The 26,686-nt window shown below is 40.4% G+C and overlaps 1 protein-coding gene across 1 annotated transcript; it reads right to left on the minus strand.

The window, feature by feature from the left end:
- Nucleotides 1-26,479, minus strand: POGLUT1 (protein O-glucosyltransferase 1). The gene is made up of 11 exons (XM_060770564.2): nucleotides 26,306-26,479; nucleotides 23,306-23,396; nucleotides 20,077-20,220; nucleotides 17,738-17,873; nucleotides 17,473-17,594; nucleotides 15,857-15,916; nucleotides 13,835-13,934; nucleotides 11,113-11,171; nucleotides 4,892-5,059; nucleotides 3,682-3,738; nucleotides 1-2,447 (listed from the first exon to the last, which is right to left on the minus strand). The coding sequence occupies exons 1-11, from the start codon at nucleotides 26,457-26,459 to the stop codon at nucleotides 2,291-2,293; spliced, it is 1,248 nt and encodes a 415-aa protein (XP_060626547.2). The 5' UTR covers nucleotides 26,460-26,479; the 3' UTR covers nucleotides 1-2,290.
- Between the last annotated feature and the right edge of the window lie 207 nt (nucleotides 26,480-26,686).

Consider the following 26,686-nt stretch of genomic DNA (forward strand, 5'->3'; position numbering starts at 1 on the left):
TAAGAATACTGAAGAAAAATATTTATTTTTCTCATTAAAGAATAAACCACCACCATATCAACCAATAAAAAAGACAGGCAAAAAATTTATCCATAACACTGTCTCATATAACACTTTGGGGGACGAAAATAAAGCACACCACAAAAGGTGTATTTTATACCTGAATCAGCAAACTATGCCACTGGAATATGTATTAAACCATGTCAATCTGTTCATCTATTTTAGATGACTGGCAGGGTCTCAAGTACAAATTCAACTGCAGATATCACATATTGAACCTGTCACTCTATGTACTGTATGTAAATAAAGTGTTCTACCACTGTCCTATAATCCCTCCTTAAGGGATTATGAATAAATCATAAACTGATAGAGCAGTGTATGCGAGGGGGAAAGGGGACACTCAAATCCATGCTGATCACTTTCTACTGCTGTGCTATAGAGTGTCCAAACCTACTGCATTTGCTCACGGTTTGGTAACTGTATAGTGGCAGATAGGAAGGCGCTCCAATGGATCACCACTACTGCAAGAGAATCACTGGTTGCCCACTCCTCTCTTTGGAAGAACTTTAGAAGTCCTGCAGACCTAAGAAAGCTCAAAGTATTCCTGGGAATCCATCTCATCCAGCATATTCTTTTTAAAAAAAATATTGCCATCAGGCAGACGGTACAGGATGACAAAGACAAGGACAGACAGACTGAGAGATAGCTTTTATCCTAGAGCTGTAACTATATTGAACCCCATGGCTTCACATTGATGTGGCATTGGGGGCTGTGTGGTGGTGGTTGGAGTGTCGAGGGATGGGAGTGTTGATTTTGTGATGTGTGTTGGGAAAAGCATTTTGTTGTACAATGACAATATAGTCTATTCTGTTCCCTTGGGTCTGAACTCTATAGAGTTTGAATACAATGCACAATTACCTTCATGATATTCCAAACAATGTGTTGTCAAATGCTTTCATGGCTGGAATCACTGGGTTCTGTGAGTTTTCCGGGTTGTATGGCCATGCTCCAGAAGCATTGTCTCCTGACAGTTTGTCTGCATCTATGACAGGCATCCTCAGAGGTTGTGAGGTCTGTTGAAAACTAGGCAAGTGGGGTTTATATATCTGTGGAAAGTCCAGGGTGGGAGAAAGAACTCTTGTCTGTTTGAGGCAAGTGTTAATGTAGAAGTTAGACACCTTGATTAGCACTGAATGGTCTTGCAGATTCAAGGACTGGCTGCTTACTGCCTAGGGGAATCCTTTGTTAGGAGGTGTTAGCTGGCACTGATTGTTTTGTCTTGAATTATCCTGTTTTCTGAGTGTTGTTCTTTAAAATCAGTAAATAAAAAACAACACTCCCACCCTGGACTTTTCACTGATATATAAACCCCTCTTGCCTAGTTTCCAACAGACCTCACAACCTCTGAGGATGCCTGCCATAGATGTGGGTGAAAAGTCAGGAGAGAATGCTTCTGGAACATGGTCATACAGCCCAGAAAACTCACAGCAACTCAGTGATTCCGAACAGTTTTCCAGAATTATCCAAAAGGTTTTTAAAACAAATACTAGACCATATGGGGTCCTTGATCCAACCTAGCCAAAACTTCTCGTTCTCTTAGAGACCCATTTATCAACACATTTCCGTAGCTTTCTAAAGTTATTTCCTTGGCCACACTGGGTGGAGGCTGGACACTGTGGTTAAAAACCTTACTTCCCAAACTCTGTACCTTTCTTATTTTGTGCAATGTTTCCTACAACCTGATTGTTTCACAGTATCCCTGTAGCCTAAAGAAACTCTTGTAAAGGATAAATGTCAAATTACGTCTCAGTCTTTCTGATGTGGTACGCTGGGTATTTGTAATGAACTTGCATCCTAAGAAAAACAGGATTAAATGTTGCATCCGAACAATGAAGGAAATGATTCACTCACCCTTTCAGTAATATAGCCCACTCAATGGAATTAATTTGGTAGTAAATGATGAGTCAGCCGAAAACAAGCATGCAAGTTCCCCTTTCCAAAGGACATCAGAAACAAAGTAATATTAGAACTAAGTGGAACTTAAATCCCCACTGACTTGAATTCTTTTGAACCTTGTTAAAAAACCATGATCCTTTTTTAAAAAAAAAAGATTTTGGAGCTGAGAAAACAGACCAAGACCATAAAGATAATTATAATATTCTTCCCACTTCCATGTTGTAGTCTGGCAATATGAAATACTGACTCCACCATGAAAAATAACAGTGTTGTTCTTTGTATTTTGCCACATCCTCAAGTTCTAGACTTGAACTGTAAAATGGAAATCTGTTCTTTATAATTCTGTTTTCAAGCGTTTAGGAGAAATCTCATTGTAGTGCTTCTTCCGTTTGACTTTGTAAGTCAGAGCTTTGGAGTAATCAGTCAAAAGTTTCTGCCAGTAGCAAGAGATGTCCTCCATTCGCAAGTGGTCCATGATAAACTGGCGACCCCTAGAGGCAAGACAAAGAAATGCAAAATGTCAACACTTGTTTTCCGAACTCAAACAGTGCGGTACAATTGAAAAGCAGCTTCATCTTTCTAGAGGACGCAGTCCCACAATGTCTTAGGATTATTTGCGGAAACACGTTGAAATTAAATTGAAATACAACTCAGGTGTATTCATAATCAGAAATATCAGTAAGACTCGTTTCCAATAAAACAAACAAGTCAGTGGTATGTTGTAAAGGTTACATGAGAAAGGTGGCATTACGCGAACCTTACGGCAGCCTATGACATGATGCAACATAGGAAACTGCTGTATAAAGTCTACCATATCACCTGGGACTATGATTTTACAAAAACTATCCAGACCCCGCTAGAAAACCAAAGCTTCTATATGAAGTTCCAGGGCAGGAAAAGTAGATGGAGGAGGCAAAACCATGGTCTACCTCAAGGCAGCATGTTTGCACCGACCTTGTTTAACATTTTTACTAATAATCAGCCGCAGCTACTACTCACAAAACACTGTGCAAACACCAATTACAAAGCAGCTGCATGCAGTAACATCTTACGGAAGCTTAGTAATAGCATATGACGGAACAGACCCTGGCCTTGTCTTACTCAACTATTAATAGGGTTATTAATAAACAGATAATTTGTTTTGGAGAAGAATTTTTTTATTGGAAACTACATTAACTAATTACTTGTGTGGAAAAATCTGGAAGACTGTGCATAGTAACGGAAGAATTTGAAGTAATTTAGATAGGAAATTAACTGTTTTGCCTCTTGTGTCATGTAATAATATTCTAATATTCCCCACCTGCAAATGCACACTGGCATGTATGAATTAAAAAGCCAGAAATATTATCGTTTATATATAGAATGTTGCTTTGTTGATATACAAAGGAGAGTCAGTGTGATGTAATAGTTTGAGAACTATCTGGTCCACAATTCCAGATACCAAGATTCGATTCTCTGCTTGGCCATGGAAAGCCCTGGGTTTGCTTGGATAAAGCCACACTCTTACTCTTGGAAATCTGTGATTGCCATAAGTTGGAAATAACTTGAAGGTCCACAACAACAATTTATGAATTAGCATTTTCCATCTTTAAAGAATCTGAACAATAGCATCCCAGATTATTCTCATGTGGCATCCCAGATTATTCTCATTCTCATGGGTTTATATTCAAAATCTTTTAACTACCAAGCTATGTTCCTACCAATGATGAAAAACACAAAACTTACCGTTCTGAAATTTCTTTAGCCACATCATCATTTTCTTTCACAAACTCCAATAGCTCCCTGAAATGACATAAGCAAGTTACCACATGCTGCATCAACATGTGGTTCAGAGGATGGCTAGTCAGGTCCTTGGAGCTGCAGGACAGGTGGACAATTGAGATCAAAACAAGATGCACAAGTCTCTTTCTCTGCAGCTCTAAAACTACTGGAAGGATTTAGTAACATCCATTCTTTTTACTGGATCACATTCTGAAGATGTATCAGCAGTCCAAGAATGGAAACTGAAAATATTCCTTTCCACTATTGTACTGATAGCTGATTTGTCCAATTCATCTCCTGATGGACAGAGAAACTTTCGCTATAAGATTATTATCTGTGTCAGCAGCGACTTGAAAAACTGCAAGTCGCTTCTGGTGTGAAAGAATTGGCCATTTGAAAGGACGTTGCCCAGGAGACACTTGGATGTTTTGATGTTTTACCATCCTGTGGGAGGCTTCTCTCATGTCCTTGCATGGGGAGCTGGAGCTGACAAAGGGAGCTAATCTGCATTCTCCCCGGATTTGTATCTCTGACCTGTCAGTCTTCAATCCTTCTGGCACAAGGGTTTAACCCATTGCACCATCGGGGACTCCTTTCACTATAAGGTGGTTGATTAGGGGTTGAATTGGATTAAAAAAAACTATCAATACAATAATGAAAAGGAATATTTTCAGTTTCCATTGCTGGGCTGAACCTAGAACATACCTGAAACCATGGATATTACAAAATGCAAGTAAATTATGTGACTTCTGGTCTCAGCACCATGAAGTTGCTGTGGAGGACCTAGAGATCCCTATGTAACTATCCTCTATGAGTCTGTTAGGTCCGCCACATGACTCTATGATAACTTCAGAGATAATTTATAATGTATCTGAAGGATCTAGGAAATTTCTAGAGGAATAATTTTCCTTTGGGCAAAGGTAAGTGAAACTGCGTTCACAGGTTTCTTACTGTATCTGGAGGACCAATGTTTAGAGCACCACATTACAACGCATGGCCTGGGGTGCCTAATACTTCAAAAGTGGTCCCCACCCACATTGTACCCAAGACCTATTACTATATAAAAATACTACATATATATTTTAATGCACTAACACCAGAAAATTTGAGTTACATGGTAGCATATAAATGTACACACAGTGGTTAGTAAAACACTGTGGCTTCTATTTCTCACCTCACATCAGAGAGATCTGATTTGACTGGGATGTAGTGAACCCAAGGTTTTAGTTGGGAGTAGAAGAATTCCTGCCAGTCTTCTCCAACATGAAATACCAGTGAGCCACACAGGAAGAGATGCTTGAAGCGGAAACTGGCTGCTACACCTCGGAAGTTGAAAAGGTATCTGAATAACAGCAATAATCAAGATGCTATTTTAGAATATCATGTTGAATTTGATAATTAGCATATTTCATTTAGCATCCAACTAAAAAATCAGTAAAACTGGATGGCAATTTTCTTCTTTTATGCCAGACTGAGCAGAGTATGGTCCCGGGACCTCATTGGCCCAGATGTCTGTTTTTACGGCCCTCAACCACCCCTAAGTCTCTCAACTAGTGTTGCAAATCTGTCATGAATAAACATTTTACAAATATAGATGATGGAGCAACAGCATCACCCGTGGCTGAATGCAAGCACAACTTCCAAAGTGCCAAAAAAAGTGTCAACACAACATACCTCCTTTGTGTTCTGTCTCTGTCCTGTCTATTCAAAATTGCATTGAATGTTTGTGTACGTGTACTGTGATCTGCCCTGAGTCCCCTTGGGAAGATAGGGCAGAATATAAATAAAGTGTTGTTGATGGTGTTATTATTTTCTGTGAAAGATTAACCAACTCAAAGCTTTTAAAGAATTCTATCTTTACCATATGTTGGAAATATTTCAAATATTAATGCTATTTATTAAAGTGTTTCTTCAGTACAGTTTTAAAACCGTGAAAGTTTCCAACTGTTAAAATGAAGAAAAAAACAAGCTATCTCTTTTCCTTTTCAAAAATTTTCATTGCACTTTAGTTCTTCTTTTCTGGTGTGAGGACTCTTGAGAAGTAGTTTCTCAAAATCATCACTTAGTTCTCTGAAATATAAGGGAACTGGCCTGTCAAATTAAAAGAGTACAATTCATTTAGCAACAGGAGTCATACATTTGTATAATTTTTGGACCTGTACCCAAAAATGTTTCTGTGGACTCCTCAGCACAGACAATCAAGAGTGACCTTCTTTAATGCTCTGTCTAATTCTTCATTCCAGAAATCTACCAGGGTTTCAACAGGATCTGGTGCCAAAGCAACAGGAAACATATATTGTTGAAGGCTTTCATGGCCGGAATCACTGGGTTGTTGTAGGTTTTTTCGGGCTATAGAACATGGCCACATTGCTCTAAAAAAAACTACAACCCAACAGGAAACACTCCAAAAAGGATAAAAAAGCCATTTAGATACACCAGTATCCTGGGGATTATATTAATGGGCCCTGGGCCCACTTCTGCAGAGGCTCTGAATTTAGTGAGTAGTCTGTGACAGTGGTTCCCAACTTTTGATCCTCAAGGTGTTTCAGACTTTAGCTTCCAGAAACCAGTTAGCTTGGCTAACAGTCAGGAATTCTGGGAGCCTAAGCCCCAAATACCTGGATATCCAAAGACCTATGACAACTAAACTGAAAAGCTCCTTCATACCAAGATCACAATCATCCTGTCCAGTGCAGGAAGGGATGCCCAGAATGTTTTAATTAGGAATTTTAAACTCACGTGCTGTGTTTTAATCCCTGTTCTTTGTAATTTAATATGCATTTCATTGAAATAAGTTTTAATATGTCTATTTTATAGAAATACATTTTAGTATGACTATTTATACAACCTTTATAATGTTTGTGTGTTTTAACGATGCTGTAACCCACCTTGAGCCATGAGGAGAGATAGGTAAGACATAGAATTATTAGTGTTGTTGTTGTTGTTATATTATTATTATTATTATTATTATTATTATTATTATTATCATTATTATTATTATGTGGCCTGTAGAATAGGTAGATTGGTGCAGATTCATAGTCATCATAGGTGGTCATTATGTGGCTGGCATGACTGCATGGAGTGTTGTTACCTATTGATCTATTCATATTTGCATGTTTTTTAACTGCTAGGCTGGCAGAAGCTTGGGCTAACAGTGGGAGCTCACCCCACTCCCTGGATTTGAATCACCGACCTTTTGGTCAAGTTCAACAGTTCGATGCTTTAACTCGCTGTGCCACTGGGAGCGCCATAATCTTCATAGAAGACATGAAATCACAAGCTGCTGTTAATGGATAAATTTTAGCATGGATATCAAAGTTCCCCAGCAAAGCACACTGAAAGGACTTCAGCATCACCACTAAAACCAATGTCACCAGCTCAGGAAAGAAGACTTTTGAGCAGAACCTCTCTTCAGTCCTGGTCACCCACTTTGAAAAAAATGGTGGAGAGGGGTGGCTAGAGCAGAAGAGATGGAAACAAACAGTGGCAGGGAGGAAGACAGATGAAGGCAGCTACAGAGGGAAGATGTAGAACTGGAACTAAGCTGAAAGGGGGGGGGGGACACAATTCATAGAAAGCAATCCTACATTTTGGAGCAGCAGTGACAGTTCCACAACACCCTGAAAGGTTCTTTCAAGTTTTCATACCATCTGAATGCTTGAGAATAACAGAAAGGTTATTCACAATATATTGTTTAAAGATGTAACTAAAAATTAGAAAATTCTAAACATCCTCGAGAGAAATGGTTCTGGTTGTGTTCTAAGAACATTCTTGTCCTCTTGGAAATATTTTTATCTCATCTCTCATCACTAAACTGAACTACCCATATTTATTTGATTTCTATCAAGGAGGGTGAATTATTTCTCCCAGAAGCCTGTGTTTTTCCTAAATAACTTAATGAGCCCCTTTGTAGTATTTAACACCAACAACTAAACCTTCAAAATACACAACAACAGCATGATGTATGATGTTTTTATGGGTGGTTTAAAAGTTTTATTATAGTTTAATACATGTTTTAGGTTATGTAACGGCAACTACTAATATTTGGTCTGGGCTTTAACACAGCAGGTTAACCACCAGCTGCAAAAAATCTTGCCAATCAAAAGGTTGGCAGTTCGAAGTCCGGTTCGGGGGTAAGCACCCAACCTTCAGCCCAGCTCACTGCCCACCTAGCAGATCGAAAACAGATTTTTTTTTGTTGTGTCAGGAGTGACTCCTGGTGTGAGAGAATTGGCTGTCTGCAAGGACATTGCCCAGGGGACGCCTGGATGATTTGATGTTTTTATCATCCTTATGGGAGGCTTCTCTCATGTCCCCACATGAGGAACTGGAGCTGATAGAGGGAGCTCATCCGCCTCTCCCCGGATTCGAACTTGTGACCTGTCGGTCTTCAGATGTGAGTAGATAAATAGGTACAGCTTAAGCGGGGAGGTATTTTAATGGCCCCATAAGGAAATACCAGAAAAATGCCAGTAATTCGATCAAAGTAGGAAATCTGTGAACAGGGCTCTTCAGCATGGAGAATGGAGTGGCAGTATCCCTCCGCTGCTGGAAACTAGCACAACCTCCAAGACACCGAAGATGGTAAAAGTCTATACACATCTATCTATGTACTGTGCCTGTCCTGTCAGTGTATAATGGCATTAAATGTTTGCTGTGCATGTGTTCAGTGATTTGCCCTGACTCCCCTTCAGTGTGAGAAGGGCAGAATATAAATACTGTAACTAAATAATAAATATTTGGTTTTAAATATTTTAACATTTATTATGCATATTTTATCTGCTGTAAGCCACCTTGGACCCTTAGGTGGGGAAAGGCGAGGTATTAATTTCTCAAATAAATAAATATTATTACTATTACTAGCCATACCCTGCCACGCATTGCTGTGGCTCAGTCTGTGTATGTGTGCATATATATATATATATATAGAGAGAGAGAGAGAGAGAGAGAGAGAGAGAGAGAGAGAGATGGTTTTGTGCATGTGTTGTAATGTTATTCTTTTTGCTTTTTAAGTCTCTTCTGCTGTGTTGTTCAGTGTTTTTATGAGTGGTGGTCACTCATTGGCCTGATAGGTGTGTTGTGTCCAAATTTGGTGCCAATGCGTCCAGTAGTTTTTGAGTTATGTTAATCTCACAAATGAACATTATATTTTTATTTATATAGATTTGCCTCATATTTTTGTCAGTTCACACATCCCCAAGACAGTTACAGAGGGCAGAAAATGGGTAGACCAACTGCTACTGTTCACTCCAATACATTTGTTATGACAGCCTTGGTAAATATGGTACTTGCCTGTATTACATAACTATTTGTATTTATGCTTTTAAAAGATATGCAGGATACTATAATGATTAAAGATTACAGAAGGATCTTATGTCTCCTTTGTGGCAGTGGACTCTATGAATAGAGTCACCCAGCATCAAAAACTAAAAATTCAGCAGCACCTATGGCAGTGTTCATATTTCTTCTTGGTTATAAGTAAATAAGAATCCTCGCCCCCAGGGAATCAATATAAATAAGTGAACACAGTGTTAAAATACATTTATATCAACCTTAAGATATATTACAGATAAAACCCCATTAGCACCTAAGCGCTTGCATCCGTAGAGTAGGTTTCTCCTGTTGGCAGGAGCAAAATTACAAGGTGCACTGTAAAAACACAAATGAGGCAGGAGCTGCTACACTGAGATAGACCTGCCTAGTTTTAAAAAATGGCTAATTTCTATTCCAGGTGTCTTTTTCCTCTTCTCAAGAGACCCTGGGGAAGTCATTAAACATACCAGCATCCCAGCATCACCGTCTATATATAGCAACAAAATCTCTCTCCGAGATACTCTAGGGAGCATGAGACGACAGAGTGCCTTAGGTATCGGAGGGAGCATAATCATATCAGCTACTTATTATCACTGAGTGGTGCACAGGGGATAGAGGGATTCTTTGGGATTCCTCAGATGAATTATAATAACGTACAGAGAAATAAGCCAGACAGGATTTCATAAGAGGTGGAAGGGGAAAATAGTTCAAGGTGCCACATACTGTAGTAAAGGGAGGTGGGAAAATGGAAGTTACACACCACCAACACAGCTATCGACATCCGAGAGAGAGAGAGAGAGAATGTGTGTGTGTCTCTGAGGGAAGAGCAGATAGTGAGCCGTGTTTTGGGAATCACTCTTGACTCCTTGAATGCTTTAAAGGCGTATGTGAGGACATTTGTTTGTTTTTAATTGTGTGTCTGATCCACATGGGAATAAATTGGAGGATATCACAATGGATTATGAAGCTCTGGATAGGAAGCAAGTCATCATTTCAACTTTCCTCCCAGTTGAGGGAGATAGCCAAGAAGGGAGAGAAGAAGAATTTAGCTTCTTGGACCACAGTCGACAGTTTCATGAAGATTGACTTCTGGCAAGTGATGGGCTGTACTTCACACCAGTGGCTACGAAGATTTTTCCTATTTTTTCTGATCATTAAGGCTTTAAACAAAGCTATCAGAGGGAGGAAGTATTCTGGAGGGCAGCAGTTGATCGAATGCTGGAGATACTAGTCCAAATGTTATAGAGAGAACTGGGAAATAATACAAAAACATAACTGTGGAAGGAAAAAAAACTAGAAATGACATGGATCTCTTCCAACTCTATGATTCTTTTTTTTTTTAATTTCAGGAATGACTTGGGAAACTGCATGTTGCTTCTGGTGTGAGAGAATTGGCCATCTGCTAGCACACCGCCCAGGGGATGCCTGGATGAGTTACCATCTTGTGGGAGGCTTCTCTCATGTCCTTGCATGAGAAGCTGGAGCTGACAGAAGGGAGCTCACCCTGCTCCCCGGATTTGAACCGCCGAGCTGTCGGTCAGCAGTCCTGCCAGCACAAGGGTTTAATACATTGCACAACCGGGGGCTCCTTATGAATCTATGACCTCATCCTATGAGCAAAAAAAAAATCCAAAAAAACCCCCCAAACTATTGCAGAATTCCTTCTTCTACTACAATGCACAAGCAAATGTCAAAGGTGATTAGTAACATTAAACAGAGATTGAATCTTAGGATATATAAGAAAAAAAGGTTATTGCACAATAAGTTGGACTCAAGCTCTCTTTCACATCAAGTTTGCCGTATTATTCAAGTTCTTACTCCTCTGGGTTAACACCAAGAGCTTGAGGATAAGAGGGATTAAGCAAAAGTACTGGCACACAAGGAATTACAATGGTTTAGCGATGTGCTATAAACTTTTCAATATCCATTTCAGTGTAATAGAGACATGAGTCACAGCAGATTCTATGTGGAGTGTTCAAACCGCCATATTGCTAACCAGAAGAAAGTTAGTTAGCTCACATGAGAACTGAAGTGTTATCAAATTCAATTTCCAATAATTTCTAATCAAAATCGATTACTTACTTGTATTTACAATGGTCTATTAGTGAAATTTCCTTAGCAGGAGGTTCCCCAAGGGTATCCTAAAAAAGAGAGATCATATTGTGATTTGAAATCATCTTCCTACAGACCACAATCACCAATTGCTTTCTATAGGACACAAAGTAAAGGACATATATACTAGTCCTTTACTTTCTTACAGGGTACTCCTAGACCTTGGTATCAAGTCCTATTGAGCTCACGTGAACTAATTTCACAGTAAATAAGCTCTACATATAAACGGTTTCGTATATGAGTGCAAAAAGGACCCCACTTTGTAGTGATTATGTCTACATGAAGCTTTGTGCTTCGTTGAATGACAGTGGACGCATCCAATGCCCTTTCCGCACAAACAAGCTACAGCTGTGCATCATTTTCTCAGAATGCAGAGCATTTCCTAGAATAAGAATGGTCATTTAGAAACTCTTCATCTTCTCACACTTATGGCAACTAAAATGTGAATTTAACAATTGGTGTTTATGCCTCCTACACCATGAAATCCAGACATCCCAGATCACTTTCACTTCCTCCTAAACATGCTATATTTCCTCACATATGTTGCAGACATAATAGACTGGCCGCCCAACTCTTAACCACACAGACAAAACTGCCACGTTAGAACATAAGACATTACATGATGTATTAAGAGGCATTTAGAATTTTATGCCAAATTGCCTTTGTACTGTATTTGGCAGCAATGGGTTAGAGAATTGCTAGTCTCCCAACAAACTACGCATTCCACAATTCCACAATCCCACAAGACAGAATCACAGCAACGGAAATGGAAGGACCGTGCTACAATTGTTTGGGACATCCCAATTATCAAAATACAAAGGGGAGCATGCTCTTGATGAAGAACAAAATAAGTAAACATCAACCTGTAAGAATTGAAACAAATAGGATCAAGCTTTTTGGTATTTCCACAGTTGAAATTCACTGGATGACCTTGGGAAAGTCACATGTTCTCAGCCTCAGAGGAAGGAAAAGGCAACCCCCTCTGAACAATCTTTGCCAAAAAGCTATGTGATAGGGTCACCTTAGGATAAATCAGAAATGATATGATGCATTGGTAAACTTAAGGGAATCCAGTTTGATTCATCCATGGATCAATGTGAGTACTGTATTCCTACCTCTCACCACCCCAATTCCTATGCATGTTTCCCAAAAGGACTTTGTCTTTACTCTTCCTCCTTGCCACTGTCTCATCCTCTTTGATGATGTAGGAATGGAATTCTGTAAGGGAGCTTCCTTTCCAAAGGTATTTTTCTCTCCCTGGGCTGGCCATGTGGCCATTTGACATTTTTCCAGTTTCTTCTGCTTTTCTACATACCTATGAGGATGCACATTTTGCCTTTCTTAAGGCAAAATGTAGCAGCATGGACTTTTTACCCTTTTACCTCTTTAGAAGATAAGATTTACTAAGCTAGTGAGCTCCAAGACCTTTTCTATCAAGAATGTATTTCTTTAACTCCAATAAATAGTTTTGAAGTTCTGACTCTACAATCCTCTGCCATCCTGTTGAATGGAAGCTTATCCTGGCTCAGGGGGTTGGACTGGACAGCCAATGAGGTCTCTTCCAACTCTATGATTCTATGATTAATTACATGGAAGTTTTTGCTGGTTACAAAGTTTACATCTAGCTGCTATATTTATGGTGGAATCACCCCAACTGAGGGTTATTTTTTGAACCTAAAAACTCAGACTCCCCAACAGAAAGGCAAGACCTTAGTTCATCCTTAAAGAAGCACTAACCCTCTTGACTCCCTCCTCCGAGGTGCCACTTCTGGCCTTTTCGAATGCCTGGGTGGGAAGCTAGCCTCTAATGTGCCATTGATGCCTTCTACTTTCCACAGAATAACACTCAACCTAACCACAGACTACATTAAAATCCATAATTTTGCCCACAAAATCTGCCCTCAACTTATACATGGACTTATAGGAGAGCATGCATGCTATGCTACATAGCTGAACTTCTTTTGGTAATAGTGTCCTATTAAATCAGCTTCACAGACAGGCTAGGGACTACTGAACAAGACAGAGCTACCCATCAATCTATATAAATAAAAATGTAATGTTCGTTTGTGGGATTAACATAACTCAAAAACCACTGGACGAACTGACACCAAATTTGGACACAAGACACCTTTCAGGCCAACGAGTGACCATCACTCATAAAAACACTGAAAAACACAAAAGAAGAGACTTAAAAAGCCAAAAAACAAAAAATATATTACAACGCATGCGCAAAGCCACATATATATACACAAACGCACATATACTCAAATATATAAACACACATATATACACACACAAAACACATATACACAGACTGGGCCACAGCAACGCATGGTAGGGGATGGCTAGTTTTCAATACATTATATGCCAATACTATTATCTCCTAGCAATTAAAACTTTGGAATCAGAGCAAGTGGTGAAGTTCCTCCAGATAAGAGGTTGAAAATCTGAATTTTGTGGAGGATGCGCATCATATATATACACACATATACACCAGACAATAAGTTAGGGGATTCTGGGAGATGAAATATAAAAAGTCACTTTTCCCAAGATCTGCTCTAGCTTAACATTACTTTTCTGTCCCTCAAGTAAGAACTTTCATATTGTTGATACCAGTCTTTCAATGAACAGTAATATAAAATAGCGCAATATCCTTTTTTTAAAAGGAAAGACTTGGTTTAACATTAATTACTTTTTCAGACTTCCAGGCTTGGTTTTTAGTGTATTCGGCATCAACTAGTTCTGGGTTTTCTCTCGAAAGAAGGATGAGGGGATCCCGCTCGGCACTTGTCCTATGAGAAAAAGTACAGAAATATCCGATAAGAGTATTTCCTATTGTTGATTGACTTATATAACCAAACATGCAAATGAAATCTAATAAGAAGATAGCAGAGAATAACAATGAAAGATCAAACATTTAAGTTAAGGAAGGAAAATGGCAGGAAGTTGGGGTGGATCCTTTTAGGGCAAGGAGGACATCAGTGCCTTTCTTCATCACACACCAAAGTTTCCCCACAGATTTTCCTGTTGTGAAGAAATATCGAGAAACTCTGTGTGATGCCACTCTTCCAGATGACCAGGATATAGCACCCATATTATTTGACTGTAAATTGTATAAGAAAGTGAGAAACTTCTACCTTGGTCCATATATCAAACCGACAATGTATTGGGAATCTCACATCAGAACAACATATTTTATGTGTGGCCAAGACCCAAAAGTAACATATAAAACAGCTCTGTATTTAAGCAAAACAATACATTTGAGAACCATATATGTGAGGCTGATTGGGGTAAATTGTAGGGGTGATAAGAAAATATGATGTATATACTCAGTTTTATCATATTTTACCATATTTACTGTATTGTTATAAGTGTCTTATTTTAACTTACGACATAGAGTGCAATCAAGTCTTATCAAGCCTTGTTTGGTTTCGTATTGTGCTATGGCCCAATGTCTAATCAATTTAAAAAAAATTACTACTGTAAACCACACTCTCAAAGGCGCATGCTGTGGGGACACAGGAGAGTGGTTACTCCCAACCTCTGGGATTTCCTCCCTAAAGAGGTTAGATTGGTGCCCTCCCTTTTGTGGGCAGATAAATTACATTATGTAACAAAATTTGAAATATTTTCTGTTCCCACTTTGAATGCGTTATTTCCTGTTTAATTGTGTGGCACTTACTTTAAAAGTCGTTGTTATACTCTAGAAATTTCGTTTTTGTGGCTACCACAAACTACGTTGAATTGTTTGAGACTCTATGAGATATTCATTGAAAAACTATAGCAAAATGTGCTGCAGGATATTCCACAAAAGCAAGGTTTTTGCTGTTAAATCAATTTTTCCATGTTTTTATGATAGAACCAAATAGGAAATGAGGTACTGTTCCATTATCTGGATGGAGGCCACCAGGAGCACTAGAGAGAGGAGGATTGTCCCATTTATGGGGGTGGAGCTGAAGGAGGAAAACCATTTCCCTCATTTTCAATGGTTATGCCTCCTGCTTCCCATATCGTAAAGGAGGGTTGTTTCCACAACAGGGGCATGGATGGGGGGAATAACAGGAAAATCGGGGAAAATGGTTTTCTTCCTTCAATTCCACCCCCATAAATGGGACAATCATTCCCTCTCTAGCGCCCCTGGTGGCCTCCATCCAGATAATGGAACAGTACCGGAAATGACATTATAACCCAGGAAATCATGTTGCATAGTGTTGTTGTATAGGCAACTCTTTGAAATCTGAACAATGTGCTTTTTCTTGCCTATTGAACATTTCCATTTTAAAGGCTATGTTCTGATTTTCATCTTACTGACAAACTAACTGCATTTTAAACTTTTATATGTCGTGAAGATTTTAGCGTCATTTATTTTAATTTGTGTAGGCTCCCTTCATCCCAAACTAAAAAGGATAGTATTTAGATTATGGGGGATAGATAGTACAAGGTATGAGCCTAGACTGCTCTCTGTCTTTGGCCTGTACAATGACATAGGTATGTTGAGAAGGCATTTGATTGAGAAGAAACCTTTTTGTCACATTAAATGTTACCTTCTAAAGCAAAGTGACATGCTCAACTAAACCTAAACATTATTCTGTAAGAAGCTGGTCTTTCTGGAGAGCACAATACAGAGCTCTCATCCTATTAAGGCCTCAGTTCTAACTTATTATAGTTCTAACTGACAAAAACATTAAAATACTCTGAAATGAGAACAGCTCACCTGGACCCTCGGAAGAAGGCTTTAGAAATCTTCGCCCTCCAGGGCCATTTTTCTGAAGAGCTAAGGAAATGTACATCAAGACATATTAAAACATTGATGCAGCATATCTTATAAAGGTAAATGTTGCTCCTGACATTAAGTCTAGTCATGTCTGACTCTGGGTGGTGGAGCTGATCTCCATTTCTAAGCTGAAGACCTGTAGACACCTCCAAGGTCATGTGGCCGGCATGGTTGCATGAAGTGCCGTCACCTTCCCGCAGAAGCGGTACCTATTGATCTACTAACATTTGCTTGTTTTCGAACTGCTAGGATGGAAGAAGCTGGGCCTAACAGCAGGAGCTCACCTCGCTCCCTAGATTTGAACCACCAACCTTCCGGTCAGCAAGCTCTGCAGTTCAGCGGTTTAACTCGCTGCACCACCAAGGGACCCAAGCATATTTCGTAGCACCAAAATAAAGCATTAGTCCCAGATGGGCAACCTGTGGCCCTCCAAAGGTTACTGAACTACAATCCCCAGCATGCATTTGTTACCACTGCAAATGCTGGCTAGGCCTGCTGCAACTTGAACAACTGGAGGACCACAAGATTCACAGCACTGCATTAGTTTTTTCCATTATTTTCAATGTATTATCTGCTATTTTTCTGTTTTAACTCATGATGTATTTTAACATAATGCCATTCTATTATTGGCTTTGCTAACAGTATGGTATAAATACCTGAAAGGCAGGAGATAGGTAACCATCTATCTACCGAAATAAATCAATTCCACTCTATTACTCAGAAACTATTCTTTCGTTGCAGGTGAAGTCATCCCAGCTAAACAAGCTCCCCATCCCAATGGTAAAAGTGCCACAGACTGTTAACAAGCTGTTTTACAATTCTATTTTTGTGTATGCAAAGAAATGCATGCACTACAGCTGTGTATTTGCTTCCTTCATCTCTGCAGCTTGAGACAATCAAGAGGAAATCGTCAGTTTCTTTCACAGTTGAGAATCAGCATATTTATTTTCATTGCAGCAGGATAAACATTTCAACAAGCAGCTTGTTAAAAGCAAAAATTCAAGCTAATCACCATGTGCAGAAGAACCAAACACATTTTAAGAAGTCCAATATTTTTCTTTGCAATATTTGGAGCTACTTCCAAAAGGTATTCACATACCTTGCACATGAATTGTGCAAAGTGACACTCACTATAACAAAAACCCAAAAGGGAGCTTTTCTAATATGTGGGAGACCCTGACTATTCCCAATATGCAACTCTTATAGGTACACTATCCATTAAAGAACAATAGAGTCCCACTTCTTCCATGCACCACTCTATTGTCCATTCTCAGCAAAATTCTTCCAGAGCTAACTTATATATGGATTTCAACCAATTTGGCACAAAGACTGAGTCAATTCGGATGCATGTAAACATAGCTTATATCTTTCTGAAGCTGCTATGAAGTCTATATTCAGCTTCAATTTCACAAAGTACAATTACTTTTAAAATGTGCTTAATACTGAACACTTAAGACTCTATGGATTTTAGATGCAAACAAAGCTCAGTACAGTAAACTCGCAGCAACCCAAAGCTCAGTATGCTTTTAAAGACCTTCATTTTGAATCAAACATACCTTTTGAGATCTTGTCTCATTAGGTCCCAGCGTCCCAGGCCGGTTGGGTAGATGGGCCAAACAGCTGGGCCTCCTTCCCAAAATGTCCAAGCAGGATACATAATGTCATAGTATTCTGATGTCTTGCAGAAAAGGAAAAGAGAGAGGTGAGATAATTATAGTGAAACTACTCAATATTGCAAAAGATTCAATGAAGAAAGATAAAACTGGCTCATTGTTTAGGATCTAGAATTACTAAGAGGATAACAACTCTTCATTCTCTCACCTTACTGAAGGAGAAGACGGGCACCCTTGGCTTCATGAACTTAGGCACCTGGGGGTAGTCTCGCACATTGATTACCATCTCCATATCGGGAAGTTCATCAATGATCTCCAGGATGAAGTGTTCAACCCCACTGCATCTGCAGATGGAAACACACATGATACAATCACTCCTCAACGTTTATGGAAAATAACAAAGACATCACAACCTCTGAGGATACCTGCCATAGATATGGGTGAAACGTCAGGAGAGAATGCTTCTGAGATATGGACATATAGCCCGGAAAACTCATAGCAACTCAACAATGAGAATATAATTATTATTTTATTTATTATTGTTATTGTTATTATTATTATTACCATTAATATTATTATTACCATCGTGAGCCATTATAATGGCTCACGGTGGGGCGCAACAAAGTAAAAAACACATGAACATAAAATATATACAATAAATTCCATAGATTAAAAACACAAAAATATAAAAACTTGCACCAAACACAGATACAGAATCAACATATAGTAGCAATAGAATGTAAATTAAAACTCATGATTGAAAGTTGACTGTGTAGGCCTACTGGGAAGAGATGGACAGAGGTGCAGGATCCCCATCAAGGTGAAAAATCTGCACGTATAAGCCTACTTTGCTATTATTTGCTATTATTTGAAGAAAACATTTCTGGACAAAGTTGAACATTGTTCTGGAAAACCTAGAAAAGCCAGGGAAGTATGCACATTTAGGTCTTCCATTGTGCTTCCAATTTGGATTGCCTTTCCTTGGGGTACAACCTGATTTCCAAACCCATAGGAATGTTGTTTTTTATTGTTATTATTTTGTTGATATGCTTTTAATGTGTTATGTTTTAATTGCAGTAATGGGTTTGGCCCCATGTAAGCCGCTCCAAGTCCCTTCGGGGAGATGAAGGCAGGATATAAAAATAAAACAACAACAACAACTATTATTATTATTATTATTATTATTATTATTATTATTATTGGAGCCCAATTCTGTCAGGTAACATGGGGATAATAATACTGATATGCTGCCCAAGAAGAACATAAGCCACCTTGCATTTTACCTTGAAAGAAAGATGAGATACAAATTCAATAAATAAAATTAAAATATAAGAGTCCAAAAATAGAGCAAATCCTCCCCAATGACTTCAAAAAGTAAAACATTTGGAGTAACATTACTTGTGATATTGTGATTCACTACAAAAAATAATGTTTGAATCATTAAATACCCTATTTATGCAAATGTAATGTTTGCCTTTTCTGGCTAAATGACCTCGCCAAAATTAGGGTGACTATTAAGATTTGTGACATACAGTCATCTTAGTGTTAACCCAAAGCCAAAAGGGAAGCTGCTTCAGGAGTTGCACCTGAAGCTCCTCTTTGAGGGATGTCACCTCTAATTTAATGGCCAAAGTTCAATGCTATGGGATCCTGGAATTTGTAGTTTGGTGAGGCACCAGCAAAGAAGGCCTTGTAAACTACAGCCCCTGTGATTCCATAGCACTAAACCAAAGCAATTACGGTGCATTCATTCTACAACATAGATGCACCCCAAGGTTTTCCTTTCCATCACTGGAAGCTTTGGTGTCCTAACACTTTGGCTTTTAAAGAAGGAATTCTAAGCAGGCAGCAACTGTAATGCACAACTTTTTTGGCCAAAGAGTGCACTTTTCATCACTGCACATCAGATTAGGCAGCAAATTCTTTGTGAGACCTCACAAACTCTGAGGATGCCTGCCATAGATGCAGGTGAAACGTCAGGGGAGAATGTTTCCGGAACATGGCCATACGGCCCAAAAACTTTACAGCAACCCAGTGATTCCAGCCATGATAGCCTTTGACAAAATGCTGCTATAGACGTTTCAATATCTGTTCCAGAAAGAGCGCAGCAATAGGTGAACAAGACAGGAACGGGAGAAGACAAGAAAATAACAGGTGAGGGATCTTGTGAACGCTGCTTTTCAGCAAGAACTACAAATCAGACGGAGTGCAGTCACAAGCCCCTTCTGACACCCAAACAACTCCTGTTTTAAGCAACTCCACCAGTTATCCCTTTCAATTATCCTTGTTCTCCGGAGGCATTTATTCCCAGTTTCCTTCAGCTTGTAACCCATAACACCTGCTCACACACCAAAAGTGCAGTGTCAGTATTGATTTCTTAGAAAAGTCGGTGCAATTGCTACACGGCAGGCACAGTAAGGCCTCATCACTTTCCTCCTCTTGGCTTGGAATGGAGCCCTTTCAAACATTTTCTGCTCAGTGACCCAGAGGTTAAGGAGGCAAGGGAGGCTTTCCTCTTCACAGGGGTGGATTTTGTATTGCTCTCACCTGGCAGGGAACATGCAGTCATGCTCGCGGTACAACTTCTTTGCAATGATCTGGTAGTGAGTCCCGAGTCGTCGGCTGATTGCTTCTGACAGAAACTCCTCAGAGATTCCCTCTTGAAAGGGAGCCAAATCCTGTTCCCTCACTCTAAGAATAAGAGATGTCATTAAACACTTTAGGGAAAATTAGTAGAATGCAAGTCTAACGAGATATTTAGGAAGCAATTCTGGCTCTAGATTACATCCCACGGAACCTCCCAGTCTGCATCGAAATTTCAAGAGTTATTTTTTCAAAAGGGAGACTTTTCCAAAGTCTAATTCCAAAATACCATAATAGATTCAGGGACAGCCCTACCATCACTTCTTGACATTTTCGCTAAGGTCAAGTGTAGTATTACACAGAGTGAGGACATATCTATGTTTACTATTTAGGTTGGTGCGGAAAAAGGAGGAAGCCATTTCACTGTACGAACGATTACATATGAAGTCCTGGAAATGATGTGAGATTTGCATAATGATTACACACACTGCAGAGGCTGGCCTTGAATTGGTTCCATGACCAATTCACGACTTCATGACTATGGAGGAATGGGTTTTTTTTTTCCTCTTCCACCTGCTGCAATGTGCATGTGCAGATTGCGGAAGTGTCTGTCCCTTAATTGATTTTACCATACAATGTGATTTACAAGTAAATCTACTGATGCATATTAAGGGCTCTATTTCAGAGTATCTCACAACTTTGCCTGTCCTAGTTTAAAGCCTTTAATGTGCATTGCTGTGTGCATTCACAGAGTGTGTCATCTAAACACCACGCTGTCACGCTATCTTCAAAGTGCATTACATGGTCAGTGTAGATGTGCCCTGAGGCAGCAGATACTAGATGTCTACTGGAGGGCGTCAATGGCTTTTTTGTGTTTGAGTGTCAGGAGCAACTTGAGAAACTGCAAGTCACTTCTGGTGTGAGAGAATTGGCTGTCTGCAAGGACGTTGCCCAGGGGACACTCAGATTTTTTACCATCCTGTGGGAGGCCTCTCTCAAGTCCCTACATGGAAAGCTAGAGCTGACAGAAGGGAGCTCACCCCACTATCTGGATTCGAACGCCAACCTTTCGGTAAGTAGTCCTGCCAGCACAAAGGTTTAAACCATTGTTTTCCTTAGGCCTTTCACAGTACAAAAGTGATTCCACTACAAGTGTTGTGGCAACATTGTGGAACCCTTGGGACTGATTTTTAATGAGGCACTATATCTTTCAATCTGGGAATTCTAAATTACCTTCCCTATACTGGAAATCCCAGTTTCCCACAATATTCCCAAGGCAGTGAAAGTGTCATTGTATTGTATTAAATTACACTCAGGTGAACCCCTTCCGTTTTACACCCTAGGCTACCCAGTAGCCCTTGCCCATTTTATTGTAAGTAGTAGTATCAGACAGCAGCTAGGGCCTTGAGCCCTGGATTATGACTCTGGAGACCAAGGTTCAAATTCCCGATAAGCCATGGAAATCTACTGGGTCACTTGACAAGTCACACACTCTCAGCCTTAGAGCCCCCGGTGGCAAGGTGGGTTAAACCCCTGTGCCGACAGGACTGAAGACCGACAGGTCGCAGGTTCGAATCCGGGGACAGCGCAGATGAGCTCCCTCCATCAGCCCCAGCTCCTCATGCGGGGACATGAGAGAAGCCTCCCACAAAGATGGTAAAATCATCAAAACATCCAGGCTTCCCCTGGGCAATGTCCTTGCAGATGGCCAATTCTCTCACACCAGAAGCGACTTTCAGTTTCTCAAGTCGCTCCTGAGACAACAACAAAAAAATAAAGCCTTACAGTGAGACAATGGCAAAGCAAATCTTGCCAAGAAAAACCCATGACAGAGTTGCAGAGTGTGACTTGCAGGCACACATCAACAAATACAAAATGAAGAAGATCCCTGGCTGTGGAAACAGGGAGAAATGCAGCCAGCTCAGGACAAAATTTCCATGCCAAGTGGCTGCATTATGGCTGCAGCAAGATTGCCATGAATTGGAAGACCAGAGCAGCATCAGCATACCTGGCCAAGAGGAGAGCATGGAAAAGTTACGTTGGGGGATTAAAACACCAATACTACCCACACAAATGGGCAGTGGTCAGCCTGGTTGGAAGATTTTGGAGGCAATGCCCTTTTAAAAAGCCTTTCTAAACTCTGGTCTCAGGTCATGCCCTCCAACTGGTACAACACATGTGCATACACTGTTCTGCTTTATGTGATGCATCTGATGTGACTGTTCTTACGCTGCAGCTTAAAATGAGTACCAAGGAGATACCAGCTCAGCTGCAAGTTGCAGAGGAGAGGAGAGCTTAGGAATCCTACATGTTACCCTGATACATAGTTTTAACATGATATACCATCAGAGATATTGCCTAATTTGACTGCTAACAGGTGAACATAGCACTGAACGAAACATGTAGAATATTCACAAGATGTCTCAAATCTACACCTGTTGATAAACTCTCTAAGTTAGCTGGCATTGCCTTCCCTGGTGTGCGACGGGAAGTTGATGCTAACTGTGAGAGAAATAAGGCTAAACACTGTGAAAGCCATCCACTGCATGGCTATCAGCCTCCTCCTAGTAGACTCAAATCAAGGGAAAGCTTCATGAGAACCACCACTCCTCTTAACGTTCCCCCAGCAACAACAAGATTATCCCTCTGGGCAGCTAAACCAGGAAATCCCAATTGGATGGTCCCCATGAAGGTCTTCCTCCACGGGCAAACCATCTTGGAAGTCCCTGAACAGACTCAGAAGTGGAGTGGGCAGATCAAAAGACAACTTAGCAAAGTGGGACTACCTAGAAGAATCCTGTACCTAGTGCAACTGCGGAGCAGAACAAACAACTCAGCATCTGTATGCTTGCCCACAATGCCCTGCCTCATGCACAGAGGAAGAATTGTTTAAGGCTACAGACAATACGGTTGCTGTTGCACGCTTTTGATCAAAAACTATTTAGTCACTTGTGTTCTTTCTATTTTGTATCAGTTTTATACTTATCTATGCAATGCTTTTTGACACAAAATAAATAAATAAACGGCGAACTCATCTCTACGGGAGCAGGCAAAGAATGTTTGCTACGTGTTGTCTATTCAATTGTATCAGTTGTGCACTGAATCTGAGACATTTCAAACACAAAGTACTCTTTCCGTCCCATTTCCATTCTGTAAATATTAACTGAAATTTCAGAGATGCCATCCCCCTTACTTTTGATAGCAGCGACAATTTTCTGTCACACATGGCCTGTAGTTCTCCACAGCTCTGTCAATCTGGCCCAAGTATTTTTTCCACCTGGTATCTGAAACACAAACGACATTCTGAGTCATCTTGAAACAATCAAGATGTGCTTAAGCAGCTGAGGGGGGAAAAGGAAGGGGCCTGAGGCTGTTAGGAATTGTGGGAGTTGAAGTCCAAAACACCTGGAGGGCCAAAGTTTGCCCATGTCTGGTCTAGACTGCCGTTTCGTATTCTTGTGTGCCTTAAAGTTGCTTCCAATCCATGGCAAACCTATCAAGAGGTTTTCTTGGAATGATTTGTTCAGAAGAGCTTTGCAGTTTCCAAATTCTGAGGTTTAGACAGTGTGACGTTCCTAAGTTCGCCCAGTGGGTTTCACACCCAAATGGGGATTTGAACTCTGGTCTCCAGAGTCCTAGTCCACCACTATAATGTGTCCCTATCTTTTTTTCCCAAGCAAGAAAAAGTAGACTGAAAAAGCAAGGAAATAGGATGTTCTCAAACAATCCCTCCCTTCCTCCCTCCCAATTGACACATGGAGAGGCTACAGAATCCAATAGCTGAGTGTTTTAGTTTCAACTTGTTTGAGGAACAAAAATAGTATTTCTTGACGCAGATGCTAACTTGGCATGGGCTAACTTCAGCCCTCCAGGTGTTTGGATTTCAAATCCCACAAAACCTAACAGAAGCTGAGGGGGAATAGAAAGGACCTGAGGCTGTTAGGAACTGTGGTAGTTGAAGTCCAAAACACCAGGAGGGCTGAAGTTTGCCCATGCCTGTGCTAGCAGGAAGCAGTTGGAGAACTAAACACAGCAGTTAGGAGAAAGACTTGGGGTACATCTGTACTGTAGACTCAATGCAATTTGACACCACTTTAACTGCCATGGCTCAGGACTATGTGATCCCAATAATAATAATAATAATAATAATAATAATAATAATACACTTTATTTATATTCTGTCCTTCTCCCCTAGGGGACTCATAGCGGGTTACAGCATTTACATGCAGCACATAGGTAAACATCCAACACCTTTACAATCATATAGATTGCCATGGAATCCAAACCAGTTTGGGTTACTGTGAGTTTTCTGGGCTGTATGGCCATGCTCTAGAAGCATTCTCTCCTGACGTTTTGCCCACATCTATGGCAGGAATCCTCAGAGGTTGTGAGGTGAGGTCTGTTGGAAACAAGGCAAGTGGGGTTTATAGATCTGTGGAATGTTGAGGGTGGGAGAAAGAACTCTTGTCTGTTGGAGGCAAAAGTGAATGTAGCAGTTGGCCATCTTGATTAGCACTGAATGGCCTTGCAGCTTCAAAGCCTGTCTGCTTCTTGCCTGGAGACACGGCACTGCACTTTCATCCCATGCCCTTGTTCCTTAGCTACAATTTGCACTTATCCCATTCCCTTGTCTTGTTTAGGATTTGGCCATGTCTTATGGCAGTCATCACTATACGTTATTGGGTGTTTTTCTGAGTTTTAAATTGTTGTTTTTATGTGATATTGGTTTTACTTTTTTGTATTGTACTGTGTGTTTATTTTATGTGTTGTTTTTAGGCACCCAGAGAGTTTAGGTAAGAGCCCACCCTGGCAGCCTTCAGGAAGAGCCTAAAAATCTGACCGTATTTCCTTCTATGAAATATAGAAAGATAGGATATTAATATTTTGACATCCTAAATCAGTGGTTTTCAACCTCCCTAATGTCGCGACCCCTTAATACAGTTTCTTATGTTGTGGTGACCCCCAACCATTATTTTCGTTGCTACCTCATAACTGTAATTTTGCTACTGCTATGAACTGTAATGTAAATAAATATCTGATATGCAGGATGTATTTTCATTCACTGGACCAAATTTGGCACAAATACCCAATATGCCCAAATTTGAATACTGGTGGGATGGGGGGGGGGGGGGGAGTGATAATGATTTTGTCATTTGAGAACTGTAGTTGCTGGGATTTATAGTTCACCTACAATCGAAAGAGCATTCTTAACTCCACCAATGATGGAATTGAACCACACAGAACTTTCATGACCAACAGAAAATACTGGAAGGGTTTGTTTTGGAGTTTTGAAGTTGTCGTTCACCTACATCCAGACAGCACTGAGGACTCAAACAATGATAGATCTGGACCAAACCTGGCATGAATACTCAATATGCCCAAATATGAACACTGGTCGAGCTTGGACAAAACAGACCTTGACATTTGGGAGTTGTAATTGTTGGGATTGATAGTTCACCTACAATCGAAAAGCATTCTGAACTGCACCAATGATAGAATTGGGCCACGCGGAGACCACTCATGACCAACAGAAAATACTGGAGGGATTTGGGATGAATTGACAGTGATTGGGGGGAGGTGTAGTTCACCTACATCTACAGAGCACTGTGAACCCAAATGGATTCCAAAACCATCAGAAATGTGTTTTCTGATGGTCTTTGGTGACCTCTGAAATCCCCTCACAATCCCCCGACCCCCAGGTTGAGAAACACTGTCCTAAATGTTTCTGCGCAACTTTGGGGCAGAAAGCAAACTTGTACAACTCTCATGACTTGTAGTTTTACAAGATCTCCAGCCTTCTCTGCCAAATAGTGCTCCTGCCTCACCAAACTACAAATCCCAGGGTTCCACAGCCCGAAAAGTAAACCTTGTCAAAACTACAGCTCTCAGGATCCATAGCACTGAGCCAGAGCAGTTAAAAGTGGTGCCAAACTGCATTGATCCTACAGTGTAGATGCACTCAAAGAGGTTCTGGTTTTGAAGGCATGAATGAGTCTAGCCAGGACTGGACTGGGAAACTGCAAGCGTAGATAACAGATCCCACACCAACACAGAGTCTGTAAGATGCAGTTTGGATATTCTAGTATTTTTGGAAGGCAAAGTGGTAACAATTCAGAGCAACGGAGGAATTGCATTCCGTGCAACCTCCCACTGGAAACTAGCATTAGGTCGGCCTTACATATCCTGCACTCACCTGTGGATTTCACCTCCCAACAAAAGAGCAACAAAGACAAAGCAGCCACCTGTAGCACCAGCCCGGCAGTGAGCTGCCCCATAGCGACGAGTGCAACACGGCGCATGCGCGGGAACTCTAAGTAGACTCTCCTGCATGCATTCGGAGGGCTCATTGATAAAAGACAGGCTTTAGCATTCCACTAGCGCCACCCTCTTGTGATGTTGCGCATGCGCACAGGTCCCAGCATTTTTCAGATTGCTCTATGGGCATTGTAGTTTGTTACCAATCAACGCAACAGCTCCTCCCATACAGAGAATCACAGCATTGGAAGGGATTCCCAATAATCCTTCCAGCTAGGCTCTGATAACTTCTAGCCAATCCCATATTCTGATTTGTTTT

This window comes from Anolis sagrei, chromosome 3 (assembly GCF_037176765.1).
Source record: "Anolis sagrei isolate rAnoSag1 chromosome 3, rAnoSag1.mat, whole genome shotgun sequence".
Classification (NCBI taxonomy): domain Eukaryota; kingdom Metazoa; phylum Chordata; class Lepidosauria; order Squamata; family Dactyloidae; genus Anolis; species Anolis sagrei.